This window comes from Cervus elaphus, chromosome 5 (genome assembly GCF_910594005.1).
Source record: "Cervus elaphus chromosome 5, mCerEla1.1, whole genome shotgun sequence".
Taxonomy (NCBI): Eukaryota; Metazoa; Chordata; class Mammalia; order Artiodactyla; family Cervidae; genus Cervus; species Cervus elaphus.
The window spans coordinates 29,610,833-29,630,795 of NC_057819.1; the positions used below are offsets into that span (position 1 = coordinate 29,610,833).

General features: G+C 38.2%; 1 protein-coding gene across 2 annotated transcripts in view; it reads right to left on the reverse strand.

Annotated features, from left to right (window-relative positions):
• Window positions 1–506: 506 nt before the first annotated feature.
• PDGFC (platelet derived growth factor C) overlaps window positions 507–19,963 on the reverse strand; it is a 242,579-nt gene continuing 223,122 nt past the window's right edge. Inside the window, exons 5-7 of one of the 2 annotated variants that reach the window (XM_043902279.1) lie at window positions 14,463–14,673; window positions 9,414–9,631; window positions 507–2,033 (exon numbers count right to left, since the gene is read on the reverse strand). In XM_043902279.1, the coding sequence (XP_043758214.1) occupies window positions 1,917–2,033; window positions 9,414–9,631; window positions 14,463–14,673 (546 nt within the window). In that variant the 3' untranslated portion in view covers window positions 507–1,916. The remainder of the gene's footprint in view (window positions 2,034–9,413; window positions 9,632–14,462; window positions 14,674–19,963) is intronic. The other variant, XM_043902280.1, reaches the window with a different exon arrangement.

The following is a 19,963-nucleotide window of genomic DNA, read 5'->3' on the forward strand; positions in this document are numbered from 1 at the left end:
AGGCGGGAAAGTGCTTGAAAGGCTATTGCCTGGAAGAGCCTGGGACCTAGATGGCTCCCAGGCAAGTTCAAAGGCAGGGCTCAAGTGCTGAAGACACCAGCCTGCCTTGAGATCTACTTCTAAAACACAGGCTCACATCTTGATGTGTGCCATGTTAGGTGTGTGGATCCACGTGCTAGAGGGGTCTGGGCTCACCCCTTTTAGTATCAGCCTCTGAAAATGCAAAGATAGGAGTAGGAAGTTACACTCCCCCATTTCATACCACCATATAATCTGTCATCAAGCATTTCATTAATCACACACAACTCCAAGTCACTTGCAACTTAATTTACCACTAATCAGTATCAAGATAACTGAGAAAAAGAAACTACTGCTCAGAAGCACAGGAGCCCAGAGGCAGGCAAGCCTCACCAGAAATGCTCACTTTTCTGCCTGTCTTTTGAACTGATAGCACCTTTTGCAAAATAAAAATCATGGTGACACAAATCTTGCAAACACACACTCAGTTTCTCCCCAAAATAGCTGCATTCTTTTATTTGGTGATTCAATACATTTTTAATTCCAATAGTCACCACATAACCTAGGCACAAGATTCAGCATTATACAAGCGAAGGATTTGACTGATTTTCTTTTCAATTGCCAAAGAGTACAATAAGTGAATTGATTAAAGGATATACTTCTGTACATAAAAATATTCATGTATTTATACAAGTGTATGGAACAGAGTTTAAAGATAATCTAACCAGAACATCACAATAAATAGGATGTGTTCCTATAGGACAGCCGAACATGCTTTGTCAGGCGGTTGTCAAGTCTCTTATTCTCAAGGTGCTTTATGATCTTCTGAGCTGGGCTCACATTTTCCTAAATAAGGGTTAGAGGTTAGTAACGCCTGGACCTGGATGCCTCTGGGGGTATTCTGCTTTTTACTTTCATCTCAATAAGAGGAGTTGAAGACATAATTATTTATTTTCCAAGAGTCTTTGCAACTTACCAAATTCTATCCATTTCCCAATTAATATTTGAAAAAGTAGATTGATCTATGCTCTAGCACCATACAAGAAGGAAATACATGTATTTTTGTCAGAGCAACAATATCTTATATCATCTTTGTCCCTCTGGCTATAACAATTCTGTTTAGAAAATTTTACCAAGCTAAAAATAGTTGATCTAGGTTGTCATAAAAAAGAATATTAAATACCTTTGGTAAAAATAGATATATTTAACAAGATTAGAAAAGCAAACAGTTATAATGTCAAAAGGAGACTATAAAAAATGTACACAATAAAACAAATAAACCAACTTATAAAGTGAAGATAAGGCCACTCTTCTCAGGTTTGTCTGTTCCAAACCATGCATGGAGGTCTCTTCTTCTAAATGGTAGAAATCTGATTAAGAAATATGGAAAATCCAGTCTCTCCTATCAGCATGACACGTTTAATTCATGGCAACACAGTTCCTTTTTAAAACCCATGTTGGTAGAACTTAGAACACTCTTATACATGTGACTAGAAGAAACAATCCGAGATTTCTGTGATTTGAGCCCCAGAGCACGGGGCTTAGAGTTAAGCAAGGCGACAGAACCAGGGGCTCACAGGCAGTGTTTCCTGTGCTGACATGAACCTAGGCCACATCCAGACAAGAGACACAGTGCAGCCGAGGGTGCTCACAGGGACTTTGCAACTAACTAGAAATCTACAAGGTTCATTCCTTTCCCGGCGAGGACGTTCCTCTTGTCGTGGGGGCCTCATCTCCAAAGGGCCGTTGCACAACCCCTAATTCTGCCTGGTGTCTCCTCTCTCAGAACACACTGTAAATCCTGAAGATGAAAGGGCCCTGGAGCCAACAGCCGGGACTGTGGATGGAGATAAGGCACAAGCTCTGTCGCAGAGGCAGCCCTGAGCCACCGCGAGGCATTATCCCCCAGGGTTCCCCCTGCACACGCAGTCACACTCCTCATGGTGCTCGAGGGCCACGTCCGTGAGTGACTTATGCAGCCCCCGGACGCCTGTCTTGGGTCTCAACTGAAGGACCTGAAAGGGAACAATGGAAACCACCTTTAAAATCAGGCCACGTCTGCAACTTGTGATTTCATGGACAGGAATGATTTCAGAACAGAATCTCGGGGCCCAACAATGACTTAACACATTTTAATTTCTACTCCTGAAGGCATTATGAACATATTCCCCCACCCTTCAAAGAAATCACAAATGATTATCATCTTTTCATGAAAGGAAAGACCTTTTAATACCAACAGTTAGGAAGGAGGCTGCTCAGAATAAATAGACTTGTGGTTGCCAGGGGAGAGGGGGACAGGTGAGGGAATGGATTGGGACTTTGGGATTAGCAGATGCAAACTAGAATACATAGAGTGGATAAACAACAAAGTCCTACTGTATTGCATAGGGAACTATATCTTGTTAGAAAACATAATGGAGAAGAATATGAAAAATAATATATATGTATATGTATAACGGAGTCACTTTGCCATACAGCAGAAATTAACGCAACACTGGAAATCAACTACACTTCAATAAAATAAAATTTTAAAAAAAGAATAGTTTTTAAATTGAAAGATTCACTATACCCTCTTTCCCTTACGCATTTAACCCTAATCAGAGGGAATTTCACCTTCTTTAGGTGTTTTGGAAACCACTACTGAACAATTTGTTCTTCCGTTTGTTGTTTTCTTTCATTCATTTATTCACATGCTTAGCAAATATTTATCCTTGGAGCACGGCAGGCAAGTACTGCGATGCTGTGAAAAGAAACCCGACCCGTCTGCAGCTGAGTCTGCTCAATTATGCTGCTCATTAACGTGCCTGGCTACACGTCAAGTCCTCTGTAAACTTGATGAGATGGATTAGATGTACTTCGTCGACAACAGCTCCGTCACAGTTAACTTTCTGCAGCTGGGTCCTACTGTGTCGTGTACAGTTGGCAAGAATAACAAGAATGCCTCTATTAAATGAAGTTATTTGCAGTTTGGATGGTTGAGATTTTTAACCAGAAATACAGCAAAACAGACACTGATACTAAACACACCCTTTTCAAACTGTGATGAAAGGATACAGCTATGTATTCTATACACGATTCTCTGATATATTTGATAAGAACTAACTACTCAACGTACATTACATTTTAGGTCTTAGAAATGATAACAATGTTTTAGAAATTATGTGGCTTTGGCTTATGAACAGAGCACAGAATAATGGGAAGTTGTGTAGTTTGCTCTCTGAGTCTGACACAGATAACTTTGCAGAGCAACTTCTAAAAGATACCATTCTGGAAATATTCATTAATCCAAAATGGCACAAATCAGGTTTTACCGGGGCTTCCTTGGTTGCTCAGTGGTAAAGAACCTACCTGCCAATGCAGGAGACTCGGGTCTGGGAAGATCCCTTGGAGAAGGAAATGGCAACCCTCTCCAGTATTCTTGCCTGGATAATCCCATGGACAGAGGAGTCTGGCGGGTTACAGTTCATGGGGTCGCAAAGAGCTGGACATGACTTAGTAACTAAACAACAACAACAACTGGTTTTATGACTGTTTTACTTAAATATTTAACAATGAAAAACAAAGAATCGTCCTCTCTTTGGAGTATCTGGTCATATCAAAGGTTAATTAGCTGACATTTTTTGAATGCTTACTGGGTACCAGGGGATCTGATAGTTTTCACGTACTTTAACTCACTAGAATTCTATGAAGTTATTTACAACTATTAGCCCTATTTTACACATGAGTGAACAGAAGCTTAGAGAGAATGAGTGACACAGTCACTATCTGTACTTTTGCCAAATGGGAATGATTACAATGATAGATAATAATTTCACCAAGACTCAGAATATTACTAGTCATATACTCTACTTATTTAGTAACTTTCTTCCTAGAGAGATAAGCTGCAAAGTCTTAGGATAGCTATGAAAAATAGTAAACTTTTAAAGTAGATTTTCTATGACATTTACAATTCTAGAGTGATAATTATTCAGACTATTATTTTTGTGTGAAACTTAATCCAGTGAGATGAATACAATTAATGTGCTGGTACTGATCTCCCACTTTTGACTAACATAGTGAAAGTGAAAGTGTAGTTGCTCAGTCGTGTCCGACTCTTTGCGACCCCGTGGACTGTAGCCCACCAGGCTCCTCCGTCCATGGGATTCTCCAGGCAAGAATACTGGAGTGGGTTGCCACTTCCTTATCCAGGGGATCTTCCCGACCCAGGTATCAAAACCAGGTCTCCTGCATTGCAGGCAGACGCTTTAACCTCTGAGCCACCAGGGAAGCCCTGACCAACATAGGGCGGCATCAAAACCAACAACTCCTAAGATGCTGGCAGTATGCCTTATCATCACTCTCGACAAGTAGCTTCTGGAATCTGGTCGGGTGGATACATACAGTGCAATACTGGCAATGTCTTTAATTCCTGCGTCCATTTATATACATTCTCCCAGTTGGCAGGGGAAAGAATGACCATGAATGGTAAGGATTAGTGAGACCCCTATATACAGTTCTGACAGTCTACATCACACCAGGCTGCAACCCAACAATCCTTCCTCCCTCTGCAGAGCTTACACAAGATGCAGTCACCACATAACTGCCCCCTCTCCACCCCATCTTCATCCACCCATGCCTGTGGATATTTACAAAAGCAAAATAATCTCATAATGTTCCAGGGGTGTTCAGGTCTTGAATGTGGTGCAGGTTCAATAAGTGTTTTCTCTCTTAATTCCCTTTGAAAGTTTGGACTTTGGAAGACACAGAGAGACCTGGAAAATGACTACCTGGTCCCAGATAATGTTAAAAAGGGTTACTGGTCTTTAGTACATGGCTTATGATACAGGAAAGAAATGAGGTAGAAGCATATCTCACAAAGGTTTTGAGGAAGAGATTCAAACTACAATTTTGACTGTGTGAAGAAATAATGCAAGGAAATGCTAAAACCAGAGACTGCGGAGAGAACAGATCAGGCCAGAAAGATCCATCAAGGAACAATGCACATGTACTGCTGTCCCAAATTCCGGGTCGCACAGAGCCTTGGGTGATGGGACACATTACTAGAGCAAGGCAGTTGAGTGGTATAATTATCCCCCCCCCCCAAAAAAAAAAAACAGATCTACACAAGAAAAGACTATGTGCTATGAAAAATGAAACTAGATGTATGAAGATGTAAACAAGATGAAGCCCATTAGGATGATTAAGAATGGGGGAAAGGAGTGATACATTTGTCAGAATATCTTACAAATGTTTTTGCCAGAAAGAAAATATCCTATCTCTGGGCACAATTCATTAAATCTGTATTGATTAGTTGCCATAATCAAAGAATAAGGCTAGACAAGGTGGAGGGGGCAAAAATAAAGCTGAGTGAGTGTTAGTCACTCAGTCACGTCCAACTCTTCGCAAAGCCATAGACTGTAGCCCACCACACTCCACTGTCCGTGGGTTCTCCAGGCAAGAATACTGGAGTAGGTAGCCATTCCCTTCTCCAGGAGATCTTCCTGACCCAGGGATTAAACCTGGCTTGCCTGCATTGCAGGCGGATTCTTTACCGTCTGAGTCACCAGGGAAGGTTGAGTGAGACAATCGCCAGTATATATGGAGGCCTTGAAATGTGCCAGACCTCATTCTAGGTATTTGTAAGCATCAGCTCCTTGAGTCCTCACAATGAAGCGTGAAGTCTTACAGCTCACATAACATATGAAGAAATCGAGGGGCCAGGGATTAAGTAATTAGCCCAAAGTCACACAGCCTTGGATTCCCTGCATTTGAGCCCTGCATTGTAATGGCATCTTTATTCTTAGTTCTCAATTTGGGAGAAACAAATACAAAGTAATAACTGTTCTCTAACAGAAATATCTTTCAAGTTGCACACATGCAGGAAGATGAACTACAGTTATGCTGGGATTGACAGTAAACTAAAAAGCAATTCAATAAAGTTGTAACATCTAGGTTTACACATACATAAAACCCCTGTCTTGTTTTTCCGAAAATGCGTTTTTTGGAGACAGGGAAATTAAGAAAACATTTTTTGTTTTTGGCTAAAATGGCTTCAAATAAAGAATATCTGGTTTTAGATAAAAAAGCAATAAAAATCTAATTTGATAATATTGTATCAAAATATAACATTATGTTACATTTTATGATTTTTTTAAGTTTGTGAAAACCCAATGAAAATGCTAAAGGAAGCAAAAGAGGGAATTATTCAGTTATATTTGTAGTGATACAAATAGATACACTTCAGCTTAATATGTAGGCAAGCTGCATAAAAGAGCTGGATGAAAGAGATAAAATATAAAACTTTTAAGCTCTGTCTTTGCTTCTGCTTTGTCCATGAAGTAGAATAATCTTTAAACTGAAAACTGGATCAAGGATCATCAAAAAGAATGAAAGCCTTCACTTTAAATAAGTCTCTAGATCTTGATTAATGGTATTCAATAACAATGATTTTAGAAATGTTAAAAGTTACGTTTTTGAAAAAGTTCATTTGTTTAGAAGTAATACTAAATTTACAAGCCTCAGAACATACAAAGTATAAGGCTGAGAAAAGTTTAGGGCTCAGGAACTATGAATTACACCAAACAAATAATCTTTTTTCATAGGCTAATTTGATTGCTAAAAAAACAGTATCAAAGAAAATTTTATAATTCCAACAAAACATTGAAAAAATTAAGACAGGATTAGGTTGGCAATATCTGTGAGAAATGTGGAATTGGTAACCATATATCTGTGCACATACACTTTAGTGGGAAATGTACTCCATGATCACACAACTAGATAAATACCCACAGTTGTTAAGTGTGGACTATAGGTAGTGCCCACAATCAACCCCACCTGAAGGCTGGAGAAGATGAATCAATGCCCTTCTGAAGGGCAGTGGTGCAGAAGCTCTGCCCATGGCCTTTCCCCACAGAATTTTACTTGAGACTTTAGAACAGGTATTGCACACTCTGTGGCAACTTTCTGGATAACTCTGAAACTAATGGTATTTGAAAAGAAATTTACAAGTATAGGATGGAGGAGGATCCTCTTGATCTGAGGACTGATTCTGCAGCCCCAAGGCCTGACATGGACTCAGCATCTGATAAGCTTGTTTAGGAAAGCTCACAAGACTACTCTGACCTTTATAGCTCTTCACAAGTTGGATCATAAACCCAAGACTTGTCGGCTAAATCAGGTCCCCAGATACACTTTCCTTAGTAAGTACCTGCTTTAGAAAGTTCAAAATTGAATAATTTTAGGTGGGAAAAGAGTCACTCCAGTTTATCTCTTACTTTAATTACATCCTTTTACATTATACTAATCAACTCTAATATCAGCCTACCTTTGGGGCATTTTGACCTTAACATGTTTTAGAATAGGACCCTATGGGCCACTCCCCTTCTCCACGTCCTCATTTTGTCTTTTGTCTGTAGAAAAACTATTCAAAGAATAAATTTAATAGGAGAAGTGATAAAATGCAGAAAGGAAAACAGTCAAGTAAAACAAAATAATAATAGTTTAGTCATTAAACAAAATTAAGGGCCTTTAGAGTTCTTCCTCAAGGGCTATAGATAGTATCCTGAGCCATATCCTTTGAGCTGTTTCCCAGACACCAGGTAAAAGAACTTAACTATATGCTCCCCACAAGCACATAGGCTCTCGACCAGCTGGAACCAGAAGGTTGATGATGTTGACTTCTGATGACCTTACCACCAACCAATTAGAAGAAAGTTCATGAGCTGAAACCATTTCCCTTACTCCGTCTTTAAAAACCTTTTCCTGGAGGCCTTTCGGAGTTCAAGTCTTTTAAACGCTAACTACCTGGACTCCTTGTTTGGACCTATAATAAACATTGTATTTCCTTTACAAGCTGGGTCAACAGACTGACTTTACTGCTCGGGAGGGCAAGCAACTCAAGTTTGGTTCAGTAACAGAACTGCCATGTGAAGGGTTTTTTCTTAACTAAATTCCTAGTTCTCAGAGTAGCAACAAAGCCATCCCTTGGGCAGAGTGGGACTGGGGTTCCTCCTGAAACAGGAGTGGAGGGCGTTTCTAGCACAGGGGTCTCTAGATGCATGTGGAATATGAGAGCAAGCAGTCCTACTTATTCTCCAGACTGCCAGTTTTGGATGTTATCTTCTAAAAACTGTCATCTAATAGTTTTCAGAGAATAAAACCATCAGGAAAAATTGATCCTAGTTTGCACTTATGCAGGCTAAGTGTCCTGATGATAGTTACAGCAAGTTAAAAATAGACCTAGGGTAGAAGCAGGGACCTTCTATTCTGGAATTCAGTGCTGTTTTACCATTTAGTCAACTGCCAACACAATACCAGGGAAGAGCGGGGCAGCCCGGTCACATGAGTGCAGTTTATGACACGACATATTCAGATTACCCAACAGACGTGGGTTCTGCTGGTGTCTTCATATGTAAGAAAAATCATTTCATTTATTAAGTAGATATTTACTTTGTGCCATTCTTTTATTTAGCAAAAAAAAAAAAAACAAAAACAAATGAAGCCACACTGAAATGAAGTTAGGAGGCAGACTTTGGTTTGGTTTTGTAAAAATTAAAGTTTGTGAACCACATTTTGTAAAGACTGAAGTTGAGCCGTCAAAAGGGATTGCTTCCTGATGTGTGAAAGCTATGTGCCGCTGGAGAGGGTGGTGGAGGGTATAACTGGGGATCATTAATAAGAATTTTAAATGTTTAACCCTAACATTACCAAGGCTCTGAAAACCAAAAATTACTAAGAATTTAATAATTCTTATTAAATTACAGAATATGAAGAATATTTCCTTTTGTATTTTCCTTAATTCCATAGGATAAAGACATAGAAGGATAAAGAATCCATAGAAGGTTTAACATACTATTTGGGGCCACATGAATAATAGGAAGATACAATATAAAGGATGAATAATAAGAAGTATAATTATGAATATGCTTTTGGGATTTATGTGTTAGCATTGCCCCAAATGGAAAAAATAAACATCAAAGATCTCTTTTCTCCAAAATGGACCATAATTGACCTCCAAGTTTGTCTTTAAAATATTTTCCCTTGATATTTTTTTTTCCCTTGATATTTTGAAAAGGTGAAAATTTCATCCATTTTTCCCCATCCAGAAGAACATATTGTGTTTCTTCCATGAGAGAGGAAAAAGCCCCCTGATCACCCGTGATTGTCCATTCGGAGGACAAGCTGTCCAAATCCTTCATGTCTGGCTTTCTGAGTTCAAGGTTCTAATTTTTAAAAGTAATAAATAAAAACAGGAACTCTTCTGTAAACCTTGGTTTGGTTTCCTTTGGTTTCCCTGAAGATGACCTCTCCTTGAAAACAACAAGCCTTCCCCGAGGCACTGCTTTAGGATATTCTGGGACACAAGCCCCAAACCCCCAACTCAAAAGACCAGGAGAGGCAAGGATGGATGTCCGTACCTCGTGATACTTCTTGGTGACCTTGCTGGGAACACACTGACACTCGCTGCAGGTGTGCAAGCAGCACGCGCAGTTCCCGCCACAGCGCTTCACCAGGAGGCAGCCCGGCCAGAAGATGGTGTCGGTCCTCTTCAGCTCCTCCCGGACGGACACGGAGAAGTTGCGGGGCGTGCAGCTATAGAGCCGCACCTCCTCCTTGAGCAGGTTCAGGTCCACCACTGCGGGGCACAAGGGAGCCAAGAGGAGGTGAGCTCCGAGCCGGACGCACTTCACTAAGCTCTAAATCTAACTATTTCATGAACCATCACCTTAAGAATAACCCTAATTATTTAACCAGGTCTTGGGGTGATGCAGCTTGTGGGCTGGACTTTCTATTTGATGGCAAACAGAGCTTACTTGTGACCCAGGGATGGTTGAAGAGGTGGCGTTGTGCAGAGTTGAGGATGGAGCCAAAAGAAACAGTTAAGAGCCAAACATAGGACACTTTACAGGAAAAATGGGGCTACATCTTCTAACCTTTGGGAAAAAAATCAAACACGGGACACGTTGGAGGGAAGAATAGAATGTAAAATGAATGCTTCGATGAAAAAATAAATCCAAGTTTTAGAAGGATGACAAACTCACGCAATGAATGAAGAATGAAGTTCAGAAACTTGCTGGCAGAACTTGACAAGAATCATAGAATGTGAAGAGGAATGAAGAAAATGAGTTTTTGAAGACAGCTGAGTGGACCAGGAGTGAAAAAGAAGACACCTTTTAAAAGAGGAGCTGTTGGAAAGCATTGCTTCTGGTATGCTGATTAGTTTATGGACTTGAAAATTTAGTTTAACTAGACCCCTTTAGATTTCTGCTGCTGCTGCTGCTGCTGCTAAGTCGCTTCAGTCGTGTCTGACTCTGTGCGACCGCATAGATGGCAGCCCACCAGGCACCTCTGTCCCTGGGATTCTCCAGGCAAGAACACTGGAGTGGGTTGCCATTTCCTTCTCCAGTGCATGAAAGTGAAAAGTGAAGTTGCTCAGTCGTGTCCGACTCTTAGCAACCCCATGGACTGCAGCCCACCAGGTTCCTCTGTCCATGGGCTTTTCCAGGCAAGATTTCTAGTCTCCTTTTAATGGATGGAAGTAATGTCTAATTTATAACCATTGTCTCTATTGTTTTAGTAACTTGGTTAACTATGCTGTGCTTTATTCTTTAGAATATCTACTTATGAAGAGCAAAAAAAATCCTTTTATTAATTATTGAAGTAAATTCTCAAAGAACCATTGCTTTTAACTACAAGATGACTTTGCCTTAGTTAAATTATATCAAAGTAATATGTCATATTTAGTATAAACTTATATATATAATATGAAGTAGTTGATAATTACTAGGATAAGCATTTCTAAAATGATCTTAATTTCTGCTCTAGGGCTTTGCCTTTTCCCCTAGAAATATTCAAATAAAAGCAATTCCAATAAAATTGAAGGTTTGAATAATATATAATTCATCAGAGCTTTTTTCCGTCAAAAATAGTTTTATTAAAATTTAGGAACATTATCTAAAATATAAGAGATGTGTTAAATATATTTTCATTAATACTGACAACATTATAAATAATATTTTCTGGCCAAAGTTAATTCAATAATAATAATACAGTTTTAAAAATTAACTGACTAATATTTGAAAATATTTTAAAAATGACAAGGTAGTAAGAATCAAATGCTTGTTTTCTTTAGCTATGTTATACTTGTATATTTGGTCAAGTTTTTCTAAAATGTCAAAAGAAGTCAGGGTAAGTATTTTTAAGAAACACATACAAGATTTTGTATATGCAACTGTAAATTATAAAGACATGTAAACTATACAATTGACTAAAATTGATCAAGAACAGGGAAACACCAAGGAAATGCTAATTTAATAGGTTCATTTCAGCCTCATTCAGCTAAAATTCTTTTTTCCAATTCAACAGAAAAATTACTGTTTTATTTGAGTATCTAAAGATTTCCCTTTCATCTGAAAAATGATCTTGTGTAAGTAAAACTTTTAAATATTTAAGAGGAAATGAATTCATTTTTTAAAGTGCCATTAAAGACCAACTTAGTTCTAATAAAATTAATGAGATAATTAGGTTAAGTGATGTCACCTGTTTTATCTGATTTCATTTTGCTGAACTAACAGTCTATGTACATACTGCTCTTTAACTGTCAACGCTGCATAGGAGCGTCTTTGAATCTTTTCTCTAGAAGTTAATATCCAGGCAAGGAGTGAGAAAACCTAAAACAGACACACACATACAAAAGCCAGTTGCCAAAGTTTTTAATGCTTATTTAAGATTTATACTTCTTTAGAATGTGAATGAAGCTCTTAGCTTTCAAAGGATATTCATCTACCTCAAAGAGTTTTAAACATACTATTTCATGCAACTAGAAAATGAGACTGTATATGTTCCCTTTAAAATGTTTACTTAACCACAATAAAAGGTTAGATGGATTTCCCAAGTGAACCAAGTTATGATACCTGCTACAATGTGAAAATTTAAACAGACTTTCAACTTAGCTTCCACTCATCTATCATGTTTGACACAAAAGTCAAAAGCCCTTTTTAAGTACTAGTTAAGCCTGACTTAAAAAAAAATGAGTTTTTCTTTTCTGTAGTAGGAAGATATGAATGAATACACTGAATTGGAGGAAGAAAGGGAAAACAAAGAAACGGAAAAACATGAATGCAGTCTACTTTGGGCTAAAGAAGGACTTTAAATTTAGCATATGTTATTTGAAATTTATGCTTCCTACTGTTAGGACTTCAAACTCATCTAAGCTTCATTAAAATCATCATGTGACTATAATTGGTGTCACAAATTCATAAAATATTGTGTAGAACATCTAGGCAAAAAAAAAAAAAAAGGAAGAAAGAGAGAGAGAAAGATCATGCATCAACACACACTTTTGTACAACTTTACTATTATGAAGTTTCCCTTTACAAAATATTTGTAAAGTAAACAGCCTTCAGATGCTTTATTTTCTTTTTGTGACTACTAAGATGATGCAAGCATTAGCCTGTCTTTCTAAAGAATGAAGATGTGAAGCTTGTCATCAATGAACACTGTTTTTCTAATACCTATTTTCTTGTTCAGATTCATAAATATTGCAAGTTTTACTAAAAAGGATAACACTGGTTAAAAAAAAGAAAAAAAAAAACATGATCACATTTTACTTTATTAGTGTTCATTCTTTTGAGACATTCAGCCCAAGGAAATTCTATGACTGTATTGCAATCTGAGGGTGGTCTTTCTAAGATGAATGTGGTAACACTGTGATATGTTTATTCTATGGAAAATCTCTTTCAATGTCTAATTAGAAGCTTTTAAATGTTTTACTCCTCGTTCCTTTGTAGGGACTCTGGGGAGGGGAGTTGGTTTTGTCTATATAGATGTTATCCCACACCTGCATTTTAGTTTATGTAAAGTTCCAAAAATATACACTGCTTTTCTCACACTTACCGTATGCTTAAAAAGTTAATAGATTTGGCAAACTGCAAAGGGCTTCAATTTGGAAAGTGTTAAATGAATATTTGAAAGATCTGGTTCAGTGCTGGGTCTTTTAAGTACACCCTAGCCTCTGGCCAAATCGTCACTGAGCGCCACAGGGAGAGATACAGACACATGGGCATGGCTGGAGGGGAGATTTGCAGGCTCCCATCCCAAGAACAGCTGTCAAAACTCGATCTGAGCTCAGAACCCAGCTGACTCCCTCTGCTTCTTACAGATCCACTCGATAATCTACCCCAAATTTGCTAACAAAGGCTGTATTCAGGGGCATCGCAGCCAGCCTCCCAAGTCTCCATCTTCCCATTCCTGAGCAGGAGGGAAGGGAAGTGCTGTTGGTGAGTTATTCATCAAGATTACACCTTATAAATATGCAACAGCTTTCAGGATCTGGACAAGATTCGGCTGCCTCTGGACAAGATTTCCAATATTGCTGAGAGGAAACTGGGGCTGCTGGCCCAGCAGAATACCATGCTGGGCAAGTCTCAACAGGATCTGCTGAGATGGAAGGTCCCGATCAGAAGAGCTGCAGCTCTGAGCAGGAAAGGGTGGGAATAGGGTTTCTTTCTGAAGAACATGTCTGATGCAATCTGCCCCTGTGAGTTGCTCAAATTAACTAAATATTCTGCTTTCTATAGACATTCTACAGACTGTTCTTCCATTGTGTAAAAGACCCTAGGTAGATTTTAAAGTATCTGACAGACTGAAACAGATTTTCTGAGGGTGTTATACTTAGCCAGTTGCATTTTCATTTGTGTCTGACAGTGATGCTTTCCAATGTTAGTGTTACTAGGAAAGTTAGCGGACCTTAGAGCAAATCCCGTTACCATTATTTCCAATTTCTTGACCTTGTGGAATTAAGTTTAATTATCAACACTTTCACTCTTGGAAGGAGATATGCCCATATAATCAAAAGTGATCATTTCAAACATATTTATACAGAGAAAGAATCATCATGGTGTGAGTTCCTTTAGAACATTATTTTCTTACAGTGATTCCTATCTTGGGAACTAGTAGGTCTGTTTTCTGGGGAGCCATGGGTATTTTTCATAATATTTAGAAAAGTTTCTAGGCTTAGGAAATGGATATAATTCTGATTCAGGGGACATGCTAGACAAAGATTTTAATAGAGCTTTCCCCTTTTCTAGCCCCAAACCTGGCCCTGAAGCTATGATAATCTCTACTGAATCTCTAATTTAATATACACAAATATTAAGTTTGAATAAGCAACAATTCCTGTGAAATGTAACAGAGGACTTCATCAATATGATATTTTTGAATTAAAGAAATAACAGGCATTTTCAGCAAAAGCATCTCTTTAAATCTCCCATACCCAGTCAGAAGAGCCTCCTTTTATGTGCATTCTTATTTAATATGTAAATATGCTCAAATATTAAGAAAATGGAGCATTTAACTTTATCAAAGAAGAATTTTAAACTCTACTCATTAGAAAGTATGGCAGAAGAATCCGAAACATGAGCTGCTAAGAAAATTAGATGAGGTTCTAACCTGGAGAGAGAGCTTACCTCTGGATTTTCTTCCAAACACGAAATTCTTGCCCAGCAGTTGCAAAGAAGTGGGCCTGTAGAGATCTTCTAAGTCTAACTGCCATCTGTCTGGTTCAAGATACCGAATGAGGTCTTCCAAGGTACTAAAGGCAGTGACAGCGTTATTCAGGAGGTCCAGTGGCAAGGCTGAGGCAGGCAGCGAGGAAGGACTCACGGTTTCCGTGAGCTGCTGAAAGCAAAATGAAGCCAATGTTAGGTGGACTCTGTTTTAAAAATGGCAATGTGTTCCTTCTGGACTCAGGCACGGGGTTAGGTAGTGAGACCATGGCTGAAAACACAGGGAAGTGAAATTTTATTCAACCTCAATGACCAGGAGTAATTGATACTTTGCGAAGACGTTATGTAGTTGAACTTGGACAGAGTTTCTGTGGAAGATTTTCAATGGGGAAGACATCCACTTTTGTTAACACAAACCATGGTAGGTGTGGGTACCTGCTGTTACACAAAACAGATGATGCCTCTGTGGTCCAGTTATGGACTTAACAATGGAAGCCTTAAAAGAGTTTATCAATTTTTTCCTTTGTTTTCCACTTTTCATCTTCCTCATTCTGGGAAATCACCTGGTGGGTTTATTAGTGATTGTCAGAGGAATTAAAGCTTTAATATAAAGTAACTGATCCATGAAGAATATGAATAAATTGTAAGTGAAACATCTTTGACATTGGAGAAGAACTTATTAATCAAGATAGGAAACATCCAAACCATAAAAGAGAACTTTGAGAAATTTGCCTAAAATTTTTAAATAAGCAGACTTAAAATACAGACACTGGGAGAAACCACATACCTGCCACAGGTATACTTGGCAAACCACATACCTGTCACAGGATAGAGTATAGAGAAATAAAACAAACTCAATAGAAAATGGGCAAATTCCAGACAAGAAGCTTCAATGGCCACTAGACATATGAAATCAAGCTATACTATAATTCATTAGTTACTAGAGAAATGCACAACAAAAGTAAAATATTTCATATACACAAAAGAGATACTATTTCACTTATAGGAGATTGGTGAGCATTTAAAAGAAAGGATTGCCAAGGATGTAGGTGGATTGAAATTTCTCTGCTCTGCCTGCAAAAGTGAGTATTAATTGGTACCACTGTAGTTGATGCAACTGATGTGCACAGGATACTAGAGTTGAAGATGGATACATCCCATGTCCCTATAATTCACTTTCAAGGTTATAGTCTTTTATTTGTGCACATGAAGTATGCGTGCAGGAATATCAATTCATCAGTGTTGAAAAGGAGAAAATCAAAACAACCTAAAATGCTCAGGTATTAATGGATTAAACAATGGATTAAAATACACCATTTTAAACGACAAGCATCAGAAGAAGGCAATAATTTCAGGAAAAGATCAAAAGTAATATCCCCTTCCCCAGTTTTTAAAGTGGACTAAGGGTGAGGTGTGGTAGACCAGAACTGAAATCAAAATAGACAAAATAAATATAGGAACAAATGCTCCACCTAATCTTTAAATTTTATTTATTTACTTACAGAAGAAGGAAAAGGAATAGTATGAAATAAAGCATTTACATTGACTGAGTTTATTACAGTAAAATTCATAATAACAAAAAGTTGGTAATGATCTAGACTTACGATGGTGGAATAGCTAATAACCTTGCACTCATAATCTGAAATAGTGGGATAGGCACTAAAAATGAGGTTCTCTAGTAAGATGTGGAGGCAATCTAAGTGTCCACTGACAGATGAATGGATAAAGAAGGTGTGGTACATGTATACAGTGTAATATCACTCAGACATGAAAAGAGCAAAACATTGTTCTCTGCAGCAACATGGAGAGACCTAGAGGCTGTCATTCTCAGCGAAATAAGTCAGACAGAGAAAGACAAGTGCCATGTGATATCGTTCATACATGGGATCTAAAAACTGATACAAATGAACTTATTTACAAAACAGAAATAGACTTACAGACATAGAAAACTTATGGTTACCAAAGAGGATGAAGGATAAACTAGGAGTTTAGGATTAACAGATACATGTTATTATATATAAACCAGATAAACAATAAGGACCTACTACTATATAGCACAGGGAACTATACTCAATATCCTGCAATAAACCATAACAGAAAAGTCTATCTATTGATATATACATATATGGGTATGTATACATATACATATATATATATAATTCACTTTACTATGTACTAGAAACTGACATAACATTGTAAATCAACATTCTGCAATAAAAATGCAGTCCTCTAGAATTTTTTATTAAGAAATAAATGTTTAAAACATAGTAAATGACAAGGAATCCAAGCTCTTTAAACTTAGCATTATTTTACCATGATTTCAACCTACATACTTTGAAACAAAACAAAAAACCAAAAGTGCCTAAAATTTCAAGAGTATTCATCTACAGTTTTAATGAGAACAGGTGATTTTCATTTTCTTCCTTATAACTGTGTATTTTAAGCATTTTCTATAATAAGTATGGGTTCTTTCCGGAGATCAGGTAAAAATGATAACATTTGCTGTAATTAAAAAAAACTCTATCATATCAGCTCTTCCTTTTCATCTTCATTACTCAGGTCTTGGGCAGAAGCTGAAAACCATGGACTATATTTAGGAGCCTGTAAATCTGTCTCCTTGTCTTCAATCTTCCCTTATTCCTTTTATCCTATGCTGCATAACCCTGGGTTAATCTACCTAAAATAAGCTATTGCCGATCACGGGATGAATCTGGACAAATGCCTAGAGTGATTTCTCTTCTGAAGGATAACATCCAAATTCCTTACCCTGTATTCAGGAGCCTCACCACCTGACCCTCACTCACCTCTCCCATCTAATCCTCCACTCATCAAAGACAAGCACATTTTGTCCCAATCAATCTAGTCTCCTTACTGACTGCTGCACATGTCATATTCCTGACCTTGACCTGTACCCTTGCTAATGCTGCTGCCCTGCCCCCTCGAGCACAACTCTGTCTTGTGATCTGCACAATAAATCTTGACCATTTATAACAGCCTTCCTCGAAACTCAACTCATCCACGAAAACTTCTCCAGTAACAGAGCCACTGCCGCCCTAAATACTGCAATTGTGTTAATCTGGAAAAGACCCCCTCTCTGGACTATCCTGTGGGCACAGCAGTTGAAAAGCAGAAGCTACACCGTCACTCAAAAAAAAGGACATTCGCTCTCTGGGGCGAAACAGCATCTCTTGGGACTCGTAGCTTCGTGGGTCCAGAGCCCCTCTTGCCTGTGGTGGTGTTGGTAGTGGGTTTATAAAGGCTGATCAGTAGAAATGAATGTGGCAGTTTCAGTCAACACTGATTTCATTCTTATTTTAAAGATCTACTTTCAAGAATGTGAAAATTCTGGCTAAACTATTAGCACTAAGATGTTTTCCATTATTATAACCAACTTTTAAGAGTAAAAACCAAATTTAATATATTCCTCTTTACTACCATAAGTTTTTAACTGTCTAAGAAATGAAAAATTGCTTTGACAGAGTACTATTGTGATTTATATATAAATAAGCAATTATCTAATAAAAGTGTTCATTATTAGGTTAACCAATTGGTTAATATTGATGTAGTTTATAATGTGAAAATCTGATGCCACGTTTTCAAAAAATTTCAAACTATCAGCCAAAATGTGTATTACTCAGTGTATTACTCAAAGAATAACTGAGTTATGACTCATAACTATGATGAAACAAATCAATTGTGTCAATCTACACACAGAGAATAAACGTATAGAAAGCCGATACAAAATGTGTCAATGTATTATTCATTAAAGTGTCAGGTTATGGATGTATATTTTAGGCAGTATATAGAATTATTTATGCTCTGGAGCTGATTTATTTTGCTTCCAACTCTGTTGGAAATGTAGTGAATTCCTTCAAGAACAATGAAAAGTTCCAACTAAAATCAGTACTGCTGAGATAAAGTTTAAAGTAGCTATACAGAAAAAGAAAAACAAAATAGTTCTGCAATGTTGGACAACCAGAATATGCACATCCTGAGTTCAGTGAGGTACCTGAATATTAATCCCCTCAAGTGAACAAGGGAACCAAACCACCTGACAAATGTTACTGCATGCAGATACTGGTGCTAAGTGTTCACACTTTTAAAGATATAAATTAAATAATACTTAAAAAACATAACCACACACACACGCATACATGTAGGCACACAGGGAAGTCCCCATCTAAAGAAAAAAAAAGGGTGGGGGGAGAATTAACTTACTTCCCCTTGGATTCAAAGATTCAATCCCGGGACAGAAGAGAGGAAGTGGTGCTTTTCTTTTTTTAAGGGCTTTCTCATGACTGTCAACCACCCACTGGTTCAAGGAACATTCAGATTGTTCACTTTTGAGGTTCTGCTTTTCTAAGTAGTCCAAAGGGATTTTCAGAGAAAAGGAAGAGCAGCAGAAAAAAAAGAAGTTAGAGGGAAAGATATCTTCTACCGTTTTTAATCTTTCATTTCTCCTTGAACCAAAAATTCCACTTTCCAGTACAAGCTCAGAGCCTTTCTCCCATTTTAAGTGCCTAGCAAATTCTAACAATACCTCTGCTGTATAAAAATACATAGACGAGTGGGGTGGGGAGGTAGGTGTAAGGGAGGCTTAAGAGAGAGCGGACGTATGTATACCTATGGCTGAATCATGCTGATGTACGGCAGAAGCCATCACAATATTGTAAAGTAATTATCTTCCAATTAAAAATAAAACTAAAAAAAAAGACTTATGATTGAGCAGAGTGGCTTGAATAGTTCCTTTAGTCACTATGGAAACAGACACCTACTTCTAGGCTATGGATCATACTGAGACTACCCAGTGGATGACAATGGCCAGAAACGGCAAGCAGAGTTTCCTGGTTTCTGTAATGTACTAGCTAAATCAATATCCCTACTTTAATAAGCCAGAAAAGGGCTTTTCCGCTATTAACTGCAGCATCGCAGCAATAACGTGGTGGAAAACCTAATCCTATTATTGTTGCTCAGTCGCTAAGTCATGTCCCACTCTTTAGGACTTCATGGACTATAGCATGCCCGGCTCCTCTGTCCTCCACTATCTCCTGGAGTTTGCTCAAATTCACGTTCATTGAGTCAGTGATGCTGTCTAACCATCTCATCCTCTGCTGCCTCCTTCTCCATTTGCCTTCAGTCTTTCCCAATGCAGAACTTAATCCTAGCCTAGACCTTTCTGGGCACAGAACTTTGCAAAGACAGATCGCGAAAGAGGAGAAAAGAGATCCGAAATCTCTGTGCAATGAGTTGTCCTGTCCAACCATTTCTAGAATGTCACGATCATGTGTCATGATCCTACACAAGATGAAGTCTTCTCAGGTCCTCAAAGAAGGTCAGTCTGAGTGGCAACATGATGAGAGCAAAGAGCCTGATGAGGAGTTAGGGAGCCTCTGGTGTACCCCTGGAGCTACTACGTCAGGAGAGGGAATTTCCACAAACACTGTAGCCCGTGAGAACCTAAG